Source organism: Parus major, chromosome 20 (genome assembly GCF_001522545.3).
Source record: "Parus major isolate Abel chromosome 20, Parus_major1.1, whole genome shotgun sequence".
NCBI classification, from domain to species: Eukaryota; Metazoa; Chordata; class Aves; order Passeriformes; family Paridae; genus Parus; species Parus major.
Genome location: NC_031788.1, coordinates 11,312,881 through 11,332,702, shown reverse-complemented (window position 1 = coordinate 11,332,702; position 19,822 = coordinate 11,312,881). Strand labels below are relative to the sequence as shown.

Sequence of the window (19,822 nt, the reverse complement as noted above, 5' to 3'; positions counted from 1 at the left end):
CAGAGTAACTGGAACAGGCTGGATCCAGCCCTCCCTTGGGTGCAACAATTCAGCCACAGGTCTCTGTTTTTTTCCTGCAATTCACCTCAGGGTTTCAAGAACCCTGAGCCCTCTGTGGTCAATGGTGGATGTACTCCAAGCATAGGAAGATGTGGCCACCACCAAAAAGCACAGCCAACAGGCCCTGGACCACCTTTCCCAGCAGGGATACAAGGGCAGCACAGCACAGAGATGGGGCCACACACCCTGGAGGGCACAGAGCCTCCCGGATCAGCCTACACACAGCAGCAAGGAGGTGTGAGGTCAAAATAAACCTCTGGTCTCTCTGCCCACTGCTGACATCACTCACATCCTGACATCACTCACATCCTGATCCTCTCCCAGCAATGGGCATGGCTGGGGAGTTCAGGGCATGGGTCATTGAAGGAGGTATCCACTGTCACTGCAGAGCAGCTGGAGCCCACAGACAACAGCTGAGGGATCCTGGCATAAAGCCAGGCACGGGGCCATCAGTAGGAGGCAAACTAGAGGAGCCTGGGCTGCGTGAGTCATCCAAGATCAGGCATCCATGACTCCAGAGGGACAAAACAAGGGCAGCTTGGAGAAAAACCAATTGTTGTGTTTAAAACCAGCAGGCAGCGAAACACCACTCAGCCCTCACTCAATCCCTCATGGTGGGATGGGGAAGATGACTGGAAAAAAGGCAAAACCTGTGGGTTGAGACAAAGACAGTTTACTAGGACAGAAAAGGAAGGGAAAATAATAATTATAAAAGAATATACAAAACAAGTGATGCACAAAGCAATTGCTTATCACTCACTGAGCGATGTCCAGTCAGTCCCCAAGCAGCACTCACCACCCCCTGGCTAACTCTCCCCATTTTGTTTGTCCAGCATGGACTGGAATATTCCTTTGGTCTGTGGGATCAGCTGTCCTGGCTGTGCCCCCTCCCAGTTGCTTGTGCCCTCCTCCAGCCTCCTTGCTGGCAGGGCAGCATGAGATGATGAAAAGTCCTTGGCCACTGCTCAGCAACAACTAAAACATCAATATTATTCTCATCCTAAATCCAAAACACAGCACTGTACCAGCTACTAGGCAGAAAAAAATAACCTTCTTCCAGCTGGAACCGGGACGTTGTCAAATCAGCATCACAATCCCTTGCCTCAGTTTCTTCAAACTAGGGACAATAGGATGTGTTCCCATGAGGCTCTGGGGTGTGGAAATTCTCAGATGGTGGAGACACTGTAATTTTTTTATCTGGGCAACAGGAGGAAATAAGACAAAGAAATAAAACCAGATCACTTCTTGGAGCTGCTGTTCTGATGTTCCTTGCAATACCTCTGTTTTGATTTCAGATGTATGATCTGCTCTGGGTTTTTTGGTCTTTTTCCTTATTGTGTTGCTATTTATGGCAGAAAGGGGATTTCATCACCTCCCCGTGGCCATTCTCAGCAGCTGCTCTTGCCTCCCTCCCTGCCTTGCTCACCTTGGTCTAATGAACTTTCTTTTGCTCAGTCCAGTTTCCTTCCTTGCACATCATCTCTTACATCATCTCTGTACTTATCTCAGACTCTATCATTTCCTATTTCCAAGCACCTCTGAGAATAGCAATAAACACCACGTACAGCAGTATCTTGGCATAACACAGCGGCTGCAGGCAGCGGTTCTAAGTGACAGAAAACCAGCCTGGAAATCTAAGATTTCTTCACCACAGGACACCCACTTGGTAATGACTTGGCACCAGTTCATTAAGAAAATCAGTATTTAGAGTTCCTCACCCTACAGGAAGATCTAGGCCAAAAAAAAAAGTGAAGATTTGTTAAGCAGGATCCCACTCTTCCGTGCCCTCTGCTGCTCCCAACTGGCATTGAAATTCCCTCTTGTTTCAGAATGATTTATGGCTAAATGCTATCATTATAAAGCAGAACCAGACTACTTCTGGGCAAGATAACACTCATTAGGCAGACTTTCTGACTAGATTTTTTTCGCTGTTTCATTGATTATTTTTACATTGTAATGTGCAAAAACCTATTCATGTCTTTATTAGCCTGACTTGTTTCCTACGTTTATGAAAAAGATCTTTCTTTGATAACAGTTGTTATTGCTGGAATGAATGTCAGACCATGATCTACTGTAATACATCTTTCTGAATTGCCTTCTCTAATTTTTGTTAGTTGGAAAAAAAACAAAACAAACTACCTAATTTAAAGAGATAAAACCTTCTGGAAGTGGAACATTGCCACTAATTAGGATAACAAGAACATAGGTATGAGTTGCTGGGGATACTGGAGTCTAAGCTTCTTTTTCTCACACAAGAAGAGGCATATTTTTCTGGAACAGTCTTTCTTCTCTTACTGAAACTCTCCTGCTTTGAGGGAAATTATTGACATTAATCTCTTTATCCAGGATTCCCTTAGGAAAAATGCTGACCAGGATTCAGCAGCTCCAGACTCAGGTTCTGGGTTTGCTATAAATACCCTGTACGACCTTGAGCAAGCCACTGTTGTTCTGTGACTTAGATTTTCCCTCTGTAAAATGGCAGTAATGATGAATCCAATGTTTTATTGCCAGCTCTTACATTACACATATCTGCAGGAGAACTTCTCACTGAATCTCCTCATGCCTTGGCGCCTCATCTCTAAAAGGGGAATAATAATACTTCTCTTGTCTACTTATTTTGACTACATTTTGTTCATGTTTGGATGTACTTGAAGCACTGTGGGAGTCTGCCCCAGGATGCAAACAATACATTTCTCTTCTCTCTTACTGCAGGCACGGTGCTGTTTGACCCGTGAATGTCTGCTGTGCTGGTTTGACCTCTCAGGGAAAGCTGCTCTGTCAGTGACTGAACTGACTGACTTGCACTGAAGCACTGAAGCACTCACAGAGTGCACTGTGGTAGATAAATTGTGGGGTAAAATCATCACTATGGTCAGTAGCAAACATTTAGGGGACAGAACATCTCGAATTCACACTATCTCTGCACATCAACATCAAATTACTGCCATACCTCCAGCCCCACAACTTTTGCTTAGCTAAGAACCACATCCATGATGCTAGGAGTCCCACCTGGATCTAAAATTATATATACCTTACAAGGAGGAGATCACTAACACATTTTTATATTTGATAGCTCAATTTAAAACCAGAATATCCTCATGTGACTACTGGAGAGAGAATTAGGGTAAGCAGAGATATAAATGTCTACAATGAGCAACCTTTTATCTTTGCTGCAGAGGTGACCTACACCGTGGTGACACAGGAGATTTAATATAGTGCCCAGCTGAGGGAAGGAATTTTGCACAATATTAGATGACAGAGTTGTTCCATTGTTTAAGTACCACAGGCATTATTAGTCTGTCACGAGACTGGGGTACAAACTCATAGCCTGTGCCTCTCACATCTGCCTTTGAACAAGGTTGCCTGTGTAATTATGTATGTGGAGTATGTCTGCCTGTAAACATCAAATTCATGCAGCTGAATTTTGATTAAAAAATTCCTCCCAGCCCTCCAAGCAGACACATCAGTCTTCACTGCCTTCCTAGCTTAAAGTAAGACCTGATTCCACCCAGATTGATTGCATTTCTGTAGCAGAGGAGGAGTACAGACACATTTGCAGGATCCATTCTACCATTTTTCAGTGTGCAGAAGAGCAGCTGAACTCAAGGCAACACTTGATGTTGAGCAAAAAAGGACAGAGCCCCTTTAGAGATGTGAATTTCTTTCTCTTTATTATTTAAACAACCATTATTTAATGTCTTTGCATGACCAAATTATTATTCTTTTTCAGATGTTTTTCTGGAATTCGCTAGATTCCACAATCTGCTGCTAAAATGCTGGTACAGTTAGATCAATATGAAAAGCCAGTTTGTTCAACAGCAGTTTTCCAGGCAGAGTTACAGAATGTCAGCTGTTTGAACCCAGAGAAAATAATTCTCCTCTGTTTATGTTTCCAATGGGTGCATTCAGATTATAGCTCATCAAGATGAAGACATTATGGGCAACTACCTCTCATTTTCTCGTAAAGAAGCTGGAATACCAAGAGCTGGTTGAGAAACCAAGGGACTGAATTTTAAAAGCAGCACAGGCAGTCCTTGTTCCCATCTCGCTGCCTTGCAGCACCATCTACAGAGATGCTGTCAGAATCACACTGTAAACCTGGGGAAGCTCCAGCTCCCTGGACAAACCCCAGCTCAGTGATTAACCCGCTCAGGAAACTGTGAGTCTGACAGCCCTAAAACCTGAAATCCTTCTGCACCAAGATAAAGGCAAGAACATGATCAATCTTCCCAGGAGCCCCTCAATTCCCGAGCAGGGAATGCACCTCTAGCAATGACAGAGGTAACCCAGACACTTTGTCTTTTTTTTTTCCAGAAACTTTCCTGCAGAACTTCTCTGGCAGAGAAGTGTTCCATCTGCAAAAGGATGGTGGGATTTTTCAGGGCAAAATGCACTTCATGGTCCATTAATCCTGAATTTGGCACAAGCTGATTGCTCAGGCTTCAGAAGAGTGCAATTTTTCACCTCCTCCATGTATCTACTCAATTACACAAGATAAAACATTGTGAGGATTGACCTTCATCTGATCACTGGAGCATAAGGTCTGCTTGCCCTTCACATGGCCTGGGTACCCAAACAGTCATACAAGGGTGGGACCACAATGAAGGTGTTTTAAGCACAAGAGGAGTTTGCAGTTTAAAAGCTGGAGTTTGAAATATGTTTCTGATTAACTTGCTATAAAAAAAAAAAAAAAAAGGAAGAAAGGGGAAAAAAGTATGCTTATCTATTCACCTCAAAATAGAATGTTCTTCTGAATATGGAGTGTTTTTTTCCACCAGAAGCCAGATCCAAATGCCACAGTAGTAACGGAAAGTTCCCCACCAGGCCCTGGCTGTGGGAGGAGGTGGGTGCAGGAATGTGCCAGTGCAGGCAGCATTGCTATCTCATGGCTCACTGGGAGTAGCAGGAGAGAACAGGCATTAAAAAAAGCAGATAAAAGGGCAAAGAAAGACATAGGCTCCAAACCTACGGCAGTGGGCTTAGGCACAGACACACAACAGCCCTGAATAATAGCAGTACAAACTTAGGAAGATGTATTTAGGGATGTGTGCTGTCTTAGGAAGGGAAAATATGACCTGGGTTTTTTATGATCAGATCAAGTGTAACATTCCAATGTGGTTGTTTGCCCTTGCCATGCCTGTAGGGAGGACATACCAGGACCCAATTCCTCTGATGATTGAACATATTCTTCTCATTTCCAGCCTACATTTATTCATTACCAGGCAGCACAGGACTACCAGCTCTTATCTGTTATGAAAACCAACAACCTTACAAAGTCATCACGTTAGTCCACCACTGTCCACCTTCAGTAAATAAATCTATGTTGCCTTGCCCATTTCTCTTTGCCATATCTGCTATTATTCTTTCTTACTAAATTTACCCCAAAGTCCTGTATTTTACTTGGATCAGACTTCGATAATTTTTCCTCTTTTTAAAAGCTGAAGAATTTTTCTTTTTCTCAAATTGTGTTGTGTTGCTCATGCAGGGATGCTGTTACACAGACAGATATAAAGTGCTCTTGGATGTCTGAGTCAGAAATTGGAATATTCCAGCTGAAAGGTGTCTATAACGATCATTTAGCCCAAATCATTGTCGCATTATGACCTTGATGATTTGTTCCACTTGGATGATGTAATTTCTGTCTCCATGCATTCATTTCCTCTGTGTACATTTCCACTACATATTATACATTCATTTGTGTCCTGCCTCTCCCCCTTTCATCACCTCTCCCCCTCCTCTCCTTCCTCTCCTGCTATGTATGCCTGAAGAACATTTTGCTATTTGTTTTAATTTCCTTTGTAAGATCTACCTTAGCTTTACTTCTGGCACATTTCCCTTTATGCCTACACTTCCTAACTTCTAAGATGTAGTTTTCTTTGATTAATCCTTTTTTCCATTCCTTCCACTCCCTCTGCTTATTCCTAATATCCCCTTTGAAGTGGTTATTCACAAAGTCTGGACCTATTCCTTGCAGAGTTTTATCCCTCTGTGTTCAAGTCCCAAATACTTTTTATAGCCCCTGCATAAATACCAAGCCTGCCCAACATCCAAAACTTTATAAGTTGGCAAAAATCAGAAAGCAAAATACGTTAATTGCTGCTGTGTACCAACTTCCAGAGCACTGGGCTTCCTACTGGGTTCATGTTCTCCATCCAAATGAGATATTCCAAAAAGTTTTTTCTAAAAGATCATGGCAAGACCACCGATGGCAGGAGAAATTTCTCTTGACCTCCAGCCACAGCAGCAGTGCCAAGAGAAGGCAGAAAGGTCATTAGCTGTTCTCATAGTGTAAGAATTGTTACAGTAGATTAAAAATTAGCATGAAGAAATGAAGCACACACATATATTTTTAAAGCCTTTGTCAGGCAGCCAAAGTGAAAGCAGATTTCACCAGACCACGAAGAATGAAATGAGTGTATTAGGCCTTGTATGGCTTGAGCTTATTTCCTTGCTAAATTCCAAGTTTCAGTCTCTCCCACTGAGGCAGAAGGGCTGCTCAAGAAAACTCCCCAAATATCTTATAATAGCAGAGGGAATTTTTTCCCCCTATTTTTCACGGTACAGGTTTTCCCAGGAGGTTAAATAAAATGAGATAACATTTCCAGAAAACGTGGTTGTGATTATAGTCCCTGTTCCTACCACATGTGTAAATATTGCTTGGTTTGGGAGGGTGTTTTGAGGGTTTAAGGAGGGAGTCTCCTGATGATCCATGGGCAGCAGCTCCCCTGGGCAGCCACTGCTGTTTCCATGGGGATTTGTCAGATGTCCCTTGGAATAAAGGCATGGGATGCACCGGAGGGAGCCCAAGCCTCATGTGACATCTACCCCACACAGAGCATTTGGGAAAAGTCTTTTTAGTCACCGTGTTGAAAAGTCTTTTCTGAAAAGCCAAACCCCATATTGTCATTTTAAATGGCTTGTTCACTTTCAGGGAACATCCTGGGGTTTGAATGGTTGGGATCAGAAAAACAATTTTTAAAAAGCCAAGTGTCGTTGTTTGGAAAAGAGAAAATTGACTGGAAGCAAAGGAAATGGCAAGGAAGGTGTGGGAGGGACTCAGAGGAAAAAAACCAAATGGGATGTGAGCATGGATGTGGGGATGCAAGAAGGACTGGACTGGGGATAGATGTGGGGATGGACATGGGGATAGATGTGGGGATGGACATGGGGATAGATGTGGGGATGGATGTGGGGCTGGTCAAGGAATGGATGTGGGGACAGACTGAAGAAGAACGTGAAGATGGACGTGAGGATGGACTGAGGATGGACATGGACATGTGAATGGACTAAGAATGTCCATGGACAAGGGGATGGCCGTGTGGATGGCCATAGACATGGGGATGGCCGTGTGGATGGCCATGGCCATGTACATGGCCGTGTGCGCTCCCGCTCCGGCCGCCGGAGGAGCGGAACTCCGTTGTCGCGGCGGCGGTCCCGGGCGGAGCGGCGCGGGCGGGCGGCCGGAAGGCGGCGGGCGCTGCACAACGCGGAAGTGCCGGTCGGGCCGGGGCGATGGCGGCGCCCGGCGGCCGCGGGGGCCCGGGCTGGGGGGTCCCGGTCCCGCCCAGGGGCGTCCCGGCCCCGGCCCTCTGAGGGGTCCCGCTCACGGCCCTCGCACGGGTCTCCGCCCGACCCTCTGAGGGGCGGCCGCCGAGTCTGCCGCGGGCCCCGGGCTGGGCTCGGGCCCGGCGGGGCGGGGGGCCATGGCCACCCGGCGTCTCACGGACGCGTTCTTGTTGTTGCGGAACAACGCGGTGCAGAGCCGGCAGCTGCTGGCCGAGCAAGTGAGTAGTTTCGGCTCCTCCAGCCCTCTGAATTCACGTAGCATGGCTGCTGCGGTGAGTCTCCTCCCTTCATCCTTCTGTACTCGCCGCGCCCCGGGCTGCCGGGCGGCCGCGCCTGCCCTGCCCCGGCCTCTCACCCGCCCCGTTCTCCCTTCCTCTGAACCCTCTCCTCAAAACCCTCCCTCCCCCGACCTTCCTCCCTCTGCCCCTCCTTCCCCACCCTGTTGATTCCTATTTTCTCACTCCTTCACGTTAAAGGAATAGAAGAGATCTGTGTGTGCTGCTCGCATCTCTGTTCGCTTCGGGCATAATAAATCAGTTACTGTTCTAACAGCTTCGTGCTAGCATTGACAGGAGGTTTTTGATGCCTCCTTACCTCCAAAATGAAATAAATTCATAAAGCAGAACTCTTCTATTCACCTTACTGTGGGAACTGTTAATTACACTGGTATAGTTTATTCCCATTGGTTCAGTTTCTCCATAACTTGCTCTGATGTTCATTGCACTTTTTATTTATCCCTAAATATAAATAATACTCAAACACATCTGTGAGAGAGAGTTAGATTCTAGTGTAGCTCCACAGAAACTACAAAAAGTTACTGGTTCAGAGGCAGTTCCTGTAACTTTTTCTAGGTTTTGAGCTAGTCAGGCTGTGATGTGCTGCTTGACAGCTCAGCTCTGCTCAGGTTTTCACACTTTCTGTTTAAACTCATCATTTATTTGTCATAGCCACCAGTAAATATTTGCTGGCATCTCATCACTCTAAATAGCTTTACATTAATGCATTTTTGTTAGGAAAAGCAGCGCTTCCTGTTGCTGTCAATGGTCTTTGTTCACTGCTGACTTTATTACACCTGTACCTAATAAGCTGTGTATTAAATTGCATTTGCAGAACAGGAAATGTCAATAGTAATTTGTATTTTACATGTGTACTTTGGCTCTGCATTTATGGCATACATGCACTTGTTCATTTTTTTTATGTCACTTCTGTAGATCCTTGGGTTTTTTTAAATATCAGCTAGAAAAGGTAGTGACGTTTCAAACTCACTACTGCTGAGCAATGAAACTGCACTTTACTCAGCAGCCAATGCAATAACATTCAGTGTCTGCATCAAATATTTATTTGCAGTGTTTGTTAACATTAATTGAAGGGTTTTGCTAGGCTGCTCACTCAGATGCAATGGAGGCTCTCAGTGACTGGAAATTGTCCATCTGTGCAGTGGGTGAAAGGAGTCATTTTTGGCCCTGGTGGGAATCTCAGAGTCCCAGAGTCTCTACAAGTGAGCTGTTTCAGCAAGAAGTGTGAAGTTTCAGTGTGAGCTGTCTGTCTCTCATGGCTTTAGGTGTCTGTTGCTGTCAGAGCTGCAGATTTCCCTTGGGTGGTGCCCCCAGGCAGAGCTGCTGTGTGCCAGCAGGGCAGGATAGCAAATTCCAGCCCGCAGTACTTCAGCTTCCCTTAGTTCATCTCCAGCTTTCTCCTCGAGGAATCCTTTGCTGTGAGAACTCCCTGTCAAGAGCTGCCATCCTAAAGTCAGACAATCAAAGCAGCATCTTTACAGTAGAGTCCTGTTCCAAAAGCTTGGGGAATCTCATAAGAGGTCATCAGCTGATGCTGCTTTGTTAAACCGCAAAGATTTTGTCCAATTTTAGGTCTGACTTTGTTAATCTTAGAGTGAAATATCCTTTTGCTCACACATTCCCTCCCCACTGCAAGGACTGATGAACAGGGAAGGTGCAGATTCATGTCCTTGTGTATTTTTTTAGATCCCTGCAGGGGATGTTCCCTGGAAGCAGAGCACAGCTCAAGTGTGTACAGAAGTGACTGAACATTTGCTTTTGCATTTTGTCTTTTGCTGTCTGTTTGATCCTGTAAGAACTGGGGTGCTTGTCCTACAAAAGCTTCTCTATACCCCTTCCAATCATAGTCAACCCCAGTGGATGCTGAGTGCTGCAGTCAGACTGCCCTTGCTGTCATTCTTCACTGTATTCTACTGCAGCTTTTCTGCCTGACATTTCAGTATTTAGAAACTTCACCATGCAATTACTTTGTAAAACAAACCAAGCTCTGCACTTGATCTCTTATGTTCTTGCTGTTTACCAAGGAACTGAAATATTTCTTTTAAAAGTTGGTGCATTAGGCAAAATGCTGACTTAAAATGCAATATCATGATGTATTTATTGATTAACCATGTCTTAAAAGCCAGTTTGTTTGTTCTTGGTAAACTATCATGCTTTAAAAATAAATCAGTATTTTCTCAACTGACCATGCCCTATATCTGTCCTATGTCTCTTTTTTCCCTTTTATCTTTTGCTGTCTCTAACTGGATGGGGCTGATGGGATCCACAAATCACTTCAGGAGCTGGATGAGGTATTGTTTTTCACATTTTATTCTACCATGCTGCATCAAGTCTTTGTCACTGAGCTAAAATATTCTTTCTTTATTCTACTAGCTTATAAAATTTCATTGTATAGGATGAAGTGTCTTTGCACAGTAGGATAGGCTGCATAGAGAAATCAAGCATTTTATGATATTATATTGTGAATAGATAAATGTATGAACCAGTCTGACTCATTGTGCACACGTGGGGGAGAGTGACTTTGCACAGTGAAGCCATTAACTATTCTTCATGCTGTGCATAAATTATGCAAACTTTATTGATCAGGAAATAAAATAAGGGATACAGAAATTGCTTTCAAGAAAGAGTCGCTCAGGAAGGATGGGGGATTGTTTTTTAAAAAGGGATGGGGTAGGGAACCACAAAACTTTCCAGGCCTGATAAAGAAAAATTACAAATTTGGAAGAAACTAGGAAGGGAAGTGTTTGTATGAAAGCTTTCCCAAGTAATTAGTTAATGTTGTAAGTGGTATCATTGATGATCATCTCTAGTACTGCCTTGGCTATTAGTGTTTAGCACAATTTAATTATCACTAACTAAGTAATTTAACCACTTGACTTACATGTCACTTTGCAAAAATGTTTGTTCTTCAAAATAACATTGTTTGAGAACAAGCAGTTATAATAAATGTTTTTTCTGAGATTTTCCCAAATGCAGTTTTCAAACTTGCTGGGCCCAATATGAACTGTGCTGCAACATTGGCTGTGAATTGTTGTCTGATAGAAATGTACCAACACAAGAGCTACTTGAATTCTCACTGCAGTACCATCTTTCCTCCTGGAAAATTTGCTAAGAATTTATTCTAAGAGTAGCTCTGAGCTTTCAGATGCTGCAGGAAGTGGGAGGGTGTAGGTGCCTAACCCAGAGGGCCAAACCAGGAGACGAGATGTTTGATCACGAGCAAACACTTCTCTGAGGTTAATTTCTCCGGGAAGGCATACAGGCACTTTTTCTGATGCTCAGGAATGATCTAATTAGAATCAAGCTGATTTGCTGTTTTTTTTCCCTCTGCAGCTGGCTGATGATCGCATGGCCCTGGTGTCGGGGATAAGCCTGGATCCCGAGGCAGCCATCGGAGTGACCAAGCGGCTGCCTCCCAAATGGGTCGATGGGGCAGACGAAGTGAGTGCTCTGCTCTTGCACATCCAGCACACAGCTGGACTTCCCATGGAGGGATTTGTTACTGTTGTCACTCACATTCTCTCAGTTTTGTAGCAGAAATAGTATTGGAAGAAAGATTCCAATAAGAATTCTAGTTTGAATTCTAAGTAATTTTTTAGTAAGAATTTTATTTGAAGCTGGTGAGGAGTCCAGTTGAATAAACCCTAAAATGGTGAGGATGAGCAGTTCAGTGTTTGAAAATAGGAAACATTAGTGTCTTATGGGAGAACGTTCCTATCTCTGCCATCTGGATGCCTTTGAAGTTATGGAAATATTTGGACAAACACAAGGGAATGATTCTGGAAGCATCCAATTAAAAACCTTTTCCAGTATTTGGAGTGTGAAGCTATTCTTGACTTTCAGAAAACTTTTTTTCTTAAATGTACCCTCAGAACACATGTTGGCTCATCAGTTTGTGTGGACAGAGCCCATTGTGCAGAAAGATGCTCTCCTTTTTACTGCTATCATACTCATCCTTACAGATTTATTTTTAATTACTTGGTTGAAAGCACGGCATTTAACTTCTACTGCTAAGTTGAAGCTATTCAATTTCTGACAAAGTTGAAGGTGTGACCTGAATTTTCATTTATTTTTTTGGAAGTTGGCTAAATCTTCTTGCTGTGATGCTGTATAATTATAAAAATATTATTCCAATTTTATGAAGCATATCTGAAAGGAGCAGTCTTGTCTAAGATTAATGAGCAGGTTTAAAAAAGTAGCAAACTCAAAGTCTTACATTAAGAGTATTCAGTTTCTTAGTCAGCTTTTTATGTGGCTTTTAATAATATTTGGTCTGCCTTTTATGTTACAGATTTCTCTCAGTGATTTCTGTCTAACATTTGTCAGAACATTTTTCCCTGAAGCATGAATTTAATTCCCTTTCTTCCTGTTGGGCTTTCTGTTTTAGATTCAATATGATATTGCCAGGGTTAAACAGAAGATGAAAGAATTAGCCAGTCTTCATGATAAACATCTGAACAGACCCACACTGGATGACAGCAGTGAAGAGGAACGGGCAATAGAAATAACAACCCAGGAGATCACACAGGTACAGAGTGCTTTGGGTCCTAAACCTCCAGTCTGGCACATCTTTAATGCATTAGGATGAGGCAGTGGCTTGCTCTGAGCAAAGGATTTATTTTGTGGTCAGTGCTGGAGTGAGCCAGAAGTCCTGGGCTCTGCTCTGAACTTCCCAATGAGTCACTTAAACTTCCCTCTTGTTTCCCTTACCTGTTTGATTTTCTGCTTGGAACAGGATTGTGAGATTAATCAAATCAAATTTACAGTTATCTCAGAGAAATCTGAATCTGCAGATGTCTATTCTGAGGAAAATTTAAAAATTACTTTAAAAAATGTAGAAATCAAAATATAGTCTTCAGTGTGGCACTTTTGCCATGTGCTGTTTAAGATATGTGCTGCTGTACGTTTTTCCACTAATGGAATTGTTTTCTCAGTTATTCCACAGATGTCAGAGAGCAGTCCAGGTGTTGCAGAGCAGGTCACGTACTTGTACAGAACAAGAAGCACGTGTTCTCAGGAATGTAGTGTCTTCCTTAGCACAGTCCCTTCAGGACCTCTCCACCAACTTTAGGCATGCACAGTCTGACTATCTCAAACGTAAGCATAAGAGATGTAACAGTAATGCATGTTTCCCTTCTGTGGAAAGCACTCACTGACGTGTGCTTATTTTCATGGTCGGGAAAACTGAAGCACAGAAGGGTTAAGTGATGCACACAGGACTAATTAGAGGTTAGAACTGGACAGTTCCTGGTTCACAGCCCATGTTCAAACTGCTTTGTTCTATTTGTTTTTCTTGTTGATAAAGAAGTATCATAGTTGACTGTATCAATGAAACAGTATTTCACCCATCCACATTTTTTATGCATATTGCTTCTCAAATTGTGGTTTGCAAAGTTGCATCTGTTACTCTGGTGAAGCAGCCACTGGTCTTCAGCCATGATACCTGCTGCAGATGGCAGGCTGGGATAGATAAAGCTTAAGAGCTAGTCTGTGATAAACTAAAATTCTGCATCCATAAACAGATTGGAAGTTGAACCATTTCTTTTTAAAAGTAAGATTTTGTTTGGTTCTGTTCTAAGCTGAGTCATATTATTTTAATCTTGAAAGAAATGCACGAAAACTTTATTTTCAAATTTAAAGTTGGTATTTCTTCCTCCTGTGGTATAAATGGCACAGGTGGAACTGAAGATCACTGTTCAGACATGGAGTGTTCCTAAGAGAATTTGTTACAAAATATCCTGGAGTGTTCACACGTCAAGGCTCTTAACTTCCCTAAATTTCTTTTCTGTCTGGTGCTTCAGACCTTACCCTGATTATAGTGGGCTTAAATATCATGCTCAAACATAGTTTGTCTTTTACAGGTATGAAGAATAGAGAAGAAAGGTCCAAACACTTCTTTGACACCTCAGTCCCACTGATGGATGATGGAGAGGATGATACCCTTTATGACAGAGTAAGTTAAAATAATATTGCACAAATTCAATATGAATTGCATTTTCTCTTCTCAGATCATAAATATCTGAGTCATGAAATCTTGGTATCCTTGTAATTATTTCTAATAATTTCATACTGTTAATACTAAGTTTAATGTGTAAATCTGGTATTTCAACAGGGTTTTACAGATGACCAGCTGGCATTGGTGGAGCAAAACACACTGATGGTGGAAGAGAGGGAACGAGAAATCCGTCAGATTGTGCAGTCAATCTCCGATCTCAATGAAATATTTAGGGACCTGGGAGCAATGATAGTAGAACAGGTACATTGACAGTGCAGAGTTAGTAAGAAATGGGACATTCCATGGAGTGTGAAGGCTTCCAGACTCACTTTTCGTAATTTACTTCTTCATGCTCAGGTTTCCTCTGCTTTAAATATGGCACAGGTTGAGTTAATGAAAATAAGTGAATAATAATTCAACTGGTAATGTGTGTTAGACTTTAAAAAAAATACTGTAGAAAGCCAAAGTTCTCTTGGTTATTTCTCCCAGAGATTCAGTTTATGGTAAATGTGTCAGCCAAAAGCACCTGGTCTGGAATCAAGATGATTTTTAGGCATGTGATGTGAGATAGTGACAGAGCTGCTGTTAGGAGCTGAGCAAGGGTGTTGTTTAATAAGTCCCAACTAGTTCTGTAAGAGTTCGTTGTTTACATAGTTCATGAGCTGTTTGCTGAGTGCAGTTAATTACTCTGCTGCTTATGATAACATTTTCTTTAAGAGGTTCATTTAGGTTCAATTTGGTGCTTGTTTTCTCCATTTTATTTAGGGAACAGTTCTAGATAGAATTGACTATAATATTGAACAGTCATGTATGAAAACTGAAGAGGGCCTAAAACAACTGCATAAGGTAAGCTGATGGAATACTTAATCCATTTTGCATATCTAATAAGCTTTTATAAATAAATAGCTATTAAGTTATTCAGTCAGTTTTCAATTGGACATTACCCCTTTTAGAAATTCCTTCTGTACAGTATGAAATGTCCAGCTGTACTGTAGGAGGAGCTCTTCATATAACTTCTGTTAATGTCATGCTTGATGCCTCGACTTAATTTCTTAAATGACTTTCTGGGCATCCAACCAATGTGCTTTGATATTTATACTGCTGACCTGGTGGGACCTGTCTGCAATTCCTTCTCTGTTTGAAAAGCCAGGCACTTGGGAATAGGGCTGGTTATTGGGTACCTCACTGCAGATTTTAGTTTGAAAACATTATCTCAATTATGTGAGCAGAAAGAATAATTATTAATGTTTTCCCTTACTATCTGACATTTGTTAGATGTCAGGTCCAACCTCTTTCTTTAATGTGAAGCTTTTGCTATGAACACCTGAAAAGTTGTAAAAACAATGATCTCAGCAGATCAGAGTTTTGTGGTCATTTTGTTTTGGTTTTATTTTGAAGGCTTATTAATTAAAAACAAAATGCAAGCTTTGTTTTGTTTAGCTTCTATTAGTAGACTTTCATTTGGCTTTTGGAGAGTTTTCTCTATGTTGTGTGCTAATTCCCCTGGGAAAAGGAGGAGAGGGATGAGAAAATATGGTTAGAAGAAAGAAGGAATGAAGCAGAAAACTTCAGAACCAACTCAAAAATAAAGCTTTCAGTTCTAACTGAAATTTAATGAAAATGCACAGCTGACCAGGTACAACAAATGTGCCTATTAAGAAAGGAAGTTTGTTTTGAATTTTAATGTCCTTCAAATATGATACAGGAGTCTTATCTCAGCAAACTGAGTCTTTAACACAGGTGGATGTGACTTCAGTGCACATTTCCTGTCCCTGGAGCTTCTGGTGTAGATCAGAGTTGGGAATTGTGTGGGAATTGCCTGCAATATACATTGTATGAGATGTCAGGTTACCAAAGAGCAGTTTGAAATACATGGACTTCACTTACACTAAAGAAGAGTCTGTACTCCAGCCTTGCAGAAATCTGATTATTAACTCTTTCCTCTCTCTTTTTATAGGCAGAGCAATATCAAAAGAAGAATCGGAAGATGCTCGTTATTTTAATTTTGTTTGTTATAGTAATTGTCCTTATTGTTGTTCTTATTGGTGTAAAGTTACACTAGGTTTCACTTCATTTTCTCATTTTTGGAGTTTCTGTGAACTTTTTTCCCAATGTGAATGGATGGACCTGCACTCCAGAAAGCTGCCTTTGAATGTACGAGCCCTTGTGGTGCAACGTCTGTGCAATGTTTCAGTAGAATTCTTCAAAGTACAAGTTTGGTGATCTGTGAGGTGTTTGTAAGGATTATATGGAAAATGTCAGGAAATTTGATGCTCCCACACAAAAAAAAATTGGCGTTCTATGCAGAGTTATTTTGAAATACAGTATTTAAGAATAATTAAAAATTGAAGTTTACCAGTGACTACAGTAATTAGTGTGTTACTGTTAACAAAATGTGTTGTCTTCTATATTCTTATGTCATAATTGTTATAGGCTTCAAATTTAAACCATGTTACTGAGTCAATGCGACTGGATATCAAAAATTGATCTTGATGTAAAATTTGTTGAGATGCAAAATTGTTTGATTGAATGCCCTTTCTTCCAGACTCAAAAACTCCAAAGAACTGGATAGACAGCTAAAAAGGAAAGCTTTTAGCAACCAGAACGTAATCCAACCCCTGTGATCTTAATTTAGATACTGCACCATTACTAAGAATCAGAGGTACTTGATCTTGTAAATAACAAGATGTAATCACTGGCATAATTTAACACATTTAGTTAATTAAAAAAAATTCTGAGCTTGAGTAATCATGGGAATAATTTTCCTTCATTGGGATGATCATATATTTTTCTCAGGCATTATTTTTTTAGTTTAAAGTACAGACATTACATTAAAGCAGTGAAATTAACCTGACAAAAATGGAGTAGAAACTCAAAAAGAGAATCTCTCTGGCCTGCTGCAGTGGGTCTTAGATGTTTCAAACTGTAGCTGCTGTAAAAGTTGTTTATTTAACAATGCATTTGTCCATATGGGTTATGTTTTTTGTATAAGAAGTGGCTTCACTACAGTAAATATTATATCCATTTTCCCTGACAGAAAATTCTCTTTCAAATGTCAGCCTGGGAGAGGACGTGTTCGTGGTCTTTCATTGACCATGAGAGGTGTCATGCAAGTGACATTTTACAAGGCCTTCAGTGGAGAATTTGGGGTTTTCACTGCTCTTTTCAGTGGAAAACTTTGCTGCAGGCTGTACAACAGAAATTAAGGCAACATAAAAGTAATAGAATACTTTTAATTTAATTCAGGCCTGAAGTGGTGTGCAATTGTAGAGGCCTTGTCTTAATGTTTTTAATACTGATTTTTTTTATATGTTTGGGGTTTTTTTTCCCAAAGGGACTGTAACTTCCTTCATTTTTTGACTGATACAAGTGCTCCCCATAGACCTGCAGAGATGTTCTGCTCCAAGCTCCAGAAGTGCAGTTTCAAAACACTATGATATTGAAGTTGCATCTGTCGCCTGCCCCGAATTTCTTGACTCTGTGCTAAAGAGGACTTGAGATGTGGCTTTAAACTGACCATTTTCAGGGATGGACCTGAAAGCAAAGACTGCAAAAACATGAAAGCCTTGGCTTTTTGTGGGGCTTATGAAAAGCTTTGTACCACTCTTGTTACCTCTAGAGAAAGGGGATGTTGAACCACCAAAACTGCCAGTTCAAACTCTTCATTGAATTCATGAAGTAAATTGGTGAAAGGAAGAATGAGGCTTGTGTTGTGTGTGCAGCTCCCCTGTTCTGGTGATAGATCTTTCAATGATCGTGAGTAAAACTACTGTCTCCCTCGTGCTGTCTGCATCACTGGGTGTGAAGCAGCAAATTGCTATAATTTAATATACTGTACTTGCAACTTTCTCTTTAACATGAGATCGTGTTATTTATTTCTGTCTTGACAGGTGCTTTTGACATTTTATCATGGCAGATGGTTTCAAAGAAGTAATAAAACACATCCAACCTAATTGGACAATTACTCTTTTTTCTTATTTAAATTATAAACTGAAACATACTTCTGTGTTGTTAACACATTTCTGTTCTTCATAATAAATGAAAGTGGCAGTGGCATGAAATACCTTTTTTTTAAAAAGTAACTTTCTGTAGCACAATGTATTTTGCATTGTCAAGAGATATTTCCCATGACTGCCTACTGTCTACCTTTTTTCTACTCAAATTCTGTACAAGGGAATGCATTTTTAATAAGGTTAAACTCAGATGTCAAGTGTCATATGTGACTTGAGCTGGATTTTATTGAAGCTTGATTCTGTTGATGAAGAAAGCTCAGGACAGGCTGGATTCTAAGTCATTGCTGGTGTGTGGCTTATTTTGAGTCAGTCTGAATAATATCTGCAGTTCAATCAAACCTGATGCTGTGCTTTGTGGGAGTATCCCCACAAAAGGGGATCTGTCTGTGCCTTTGGGCAATGAAAGCCCAGAAAAGCCACAGCAGCTGCTGCCTCCTCAGGTATTCCAGGAGCTGCCAGAGCCTCCTGCCTTCGCTTCTGCCCAGCCCTGGAAATCTCTGTGTGCTGCTGCAGGCAAAGCTGGGACCTTCTCATCCTGGGGCTTCTTCGTGGGTGCTGGATTCTTCTCAGCCTGTATGGAAGCTCAAATTCCTTGCTAAAGAGCAGAACATTGCTCAGAATTGCATTGCTAAAGCATCTCCCAAGGGTTTGTGTCTCCTCACCTGGCGGGAGTGGCCTGTAAAGCTGTTGGCTTGTACACAATTTCTCCACTAAAATGCATGGGAGCATGCAAAAAATTAGCTGCAGCTTATTAACAGAAATTAATTATATGCTGAAAGGACAGTATTAAAAGCACTGTAATAACAAATTATTTTTACTGAAAGTTTTCTCTAGAAACTGAAAAGTAATGTGGAAAAATTGTTTTTTTGCTTGCTGATTTTTGGAATTTGCTAAAAATTGGAATATCTATACTTAATGCTGTGTTCACTGCATAGATTGCATTGATTTAAGGTTTGCTTTCATGAACCACAGCACAAAAGAGTCTTAACTCTTTTGTTTAAGTGTTTGGAAACCTGCAAACTTTAAATTCTTGGATAGGTGACAGTGAAACTGATTTGGTTGGAAAAAAATGTGCTACTATTTAAAAAAACCCAAACCAAACAACCGCCTTAAACAAAACTCATTAAAACAGTGAATTCATTATAATTTTGCATATTAATTATGGTGGATTGTGTAAGATCATATTTTACTGGCTTAATTCCGTGAATACTTGGAGAGGATCAATAACTGGAAGATGGGTCCTTGCTGAAGCTTCTGGTGGAGCTCAGACAAATAGAAATGTTTGCAGCTGCTGGTGGTGGGATGTTCACAGGGAGTTTCTGTAGATAAAATTGATTTTCTCAGTCCATTCCCTTCACACGGACCCTCCTCTGCTGCCCTTAACTGCAACAAAAGGATTGTGGGTTAGGTGTTTCCTGCTGTCTTATTTGCTTTTCAGATGCCGTGGATTCAGGGAATGTGCTGGTTTTGGATGCTTTGAGCAGCAGGAACAGCAGATTTTGAACTCCATGATTGGGAGCTTACTGCCTGGAGGAATCTTTGGAATGTCTCAATCCTGAAGTAATTGCTGTGTGTCCTCTCACTCCCACGCTGCTCTTATGTATTGGGATAACAGTGGACCCCTGAGCAGTATTTTCTGTGGCTCAGTAGAGACTCGTTAAAGCTGGAGCCTGTATATTGAGTTACCTTCCCATCTGTGAGGATGCACGACTGACCTCTGCAACAGATGTTCCTACAACTTTTACTTTCAATAAAGTTTCTGTGATGTCCCTTCAAAGACCTTACTCTAAGGAAGTGTTTTTTTCTGGAATTCAGCCTGGGTTTTGGGTTTTGTTTTTCTTTTTAGGTGTATTTCCATTATATGCATCAGAATTCACCCTTCCCGCGTAGGT

The 19,822-nt window shown here is 41.5% G+C and overlaps 1 protein-coding gene across 4 annotated transcripts; it reads left to right on the top strand.

The window, feature by feature from the left end:
- Positions 1-7,518: 7,518 nt before the first annotated feature.
- Positions 7,519-19,707, top strand: STX16 (syntaxin 16). Of its 4 annotated transcripts, none has more exons than XM_015647813.2 (9): positions 7,549-7,844; positions 10,202-10,213; positions 11,256-11,363; positions 12,310-12,450; positions 12,857-13,019; positions 13,784-13,875; positions 14,035-14,178; positions 14,683-14,763; positions 15,875-19,707. In XM_015647813.2, the coding sequence occupies exons 1-9, from the start codon at positions 7,764-7,766 to the stop codon at positions 15,977-15,979; spliced, it is 927 nt and encodes a 308-aa protein (XP_015503299.1). In that variant the 5' UTR covers positions 7,549-7,763; the 3' UTR covers positions 15,980-19,707. The 4 variants fall into 4 exon arrangements, with proteins under 4 accessions (XP_015503300.1, XP_015503299.1, XP_015503296.1 ...); XM_015647810.3 differs by having other exon boundaries at positions 7,610-7,898; XM_015647814.2 differs by lacking the exon at positions 10,202-10,213 and having other exon boundaries at positions 7,519-7,844.
- Positions 19,708-19,822: the final 115 nt, after the last annotated feature.

Excerpts from the sequence above, each read along its gene's own strand:
- STX16 (XM_015647810.3), top strand. The coding sequence starts at position 7,764 with ATGGCCACCCGGCGTCTCACGGACGCGTTCTTGTTGTTGCGGAACAAC. Across the intron at positions 11,364-12,309 it reads GGGTCGATGGGGCAGACGAA|ATTCAATATGATATTGCCAG; the intron begins GTGAGTGCTCTG and ends TTTCTGTTTTAG. Across the intron at positions 14,179-14,682 it reads GAGCAATGATAGTAGAACAG|GGAACAGTTCTAGATAGAAT; the intron begins GTACATTGACAG and ends CATTTTATTTAG.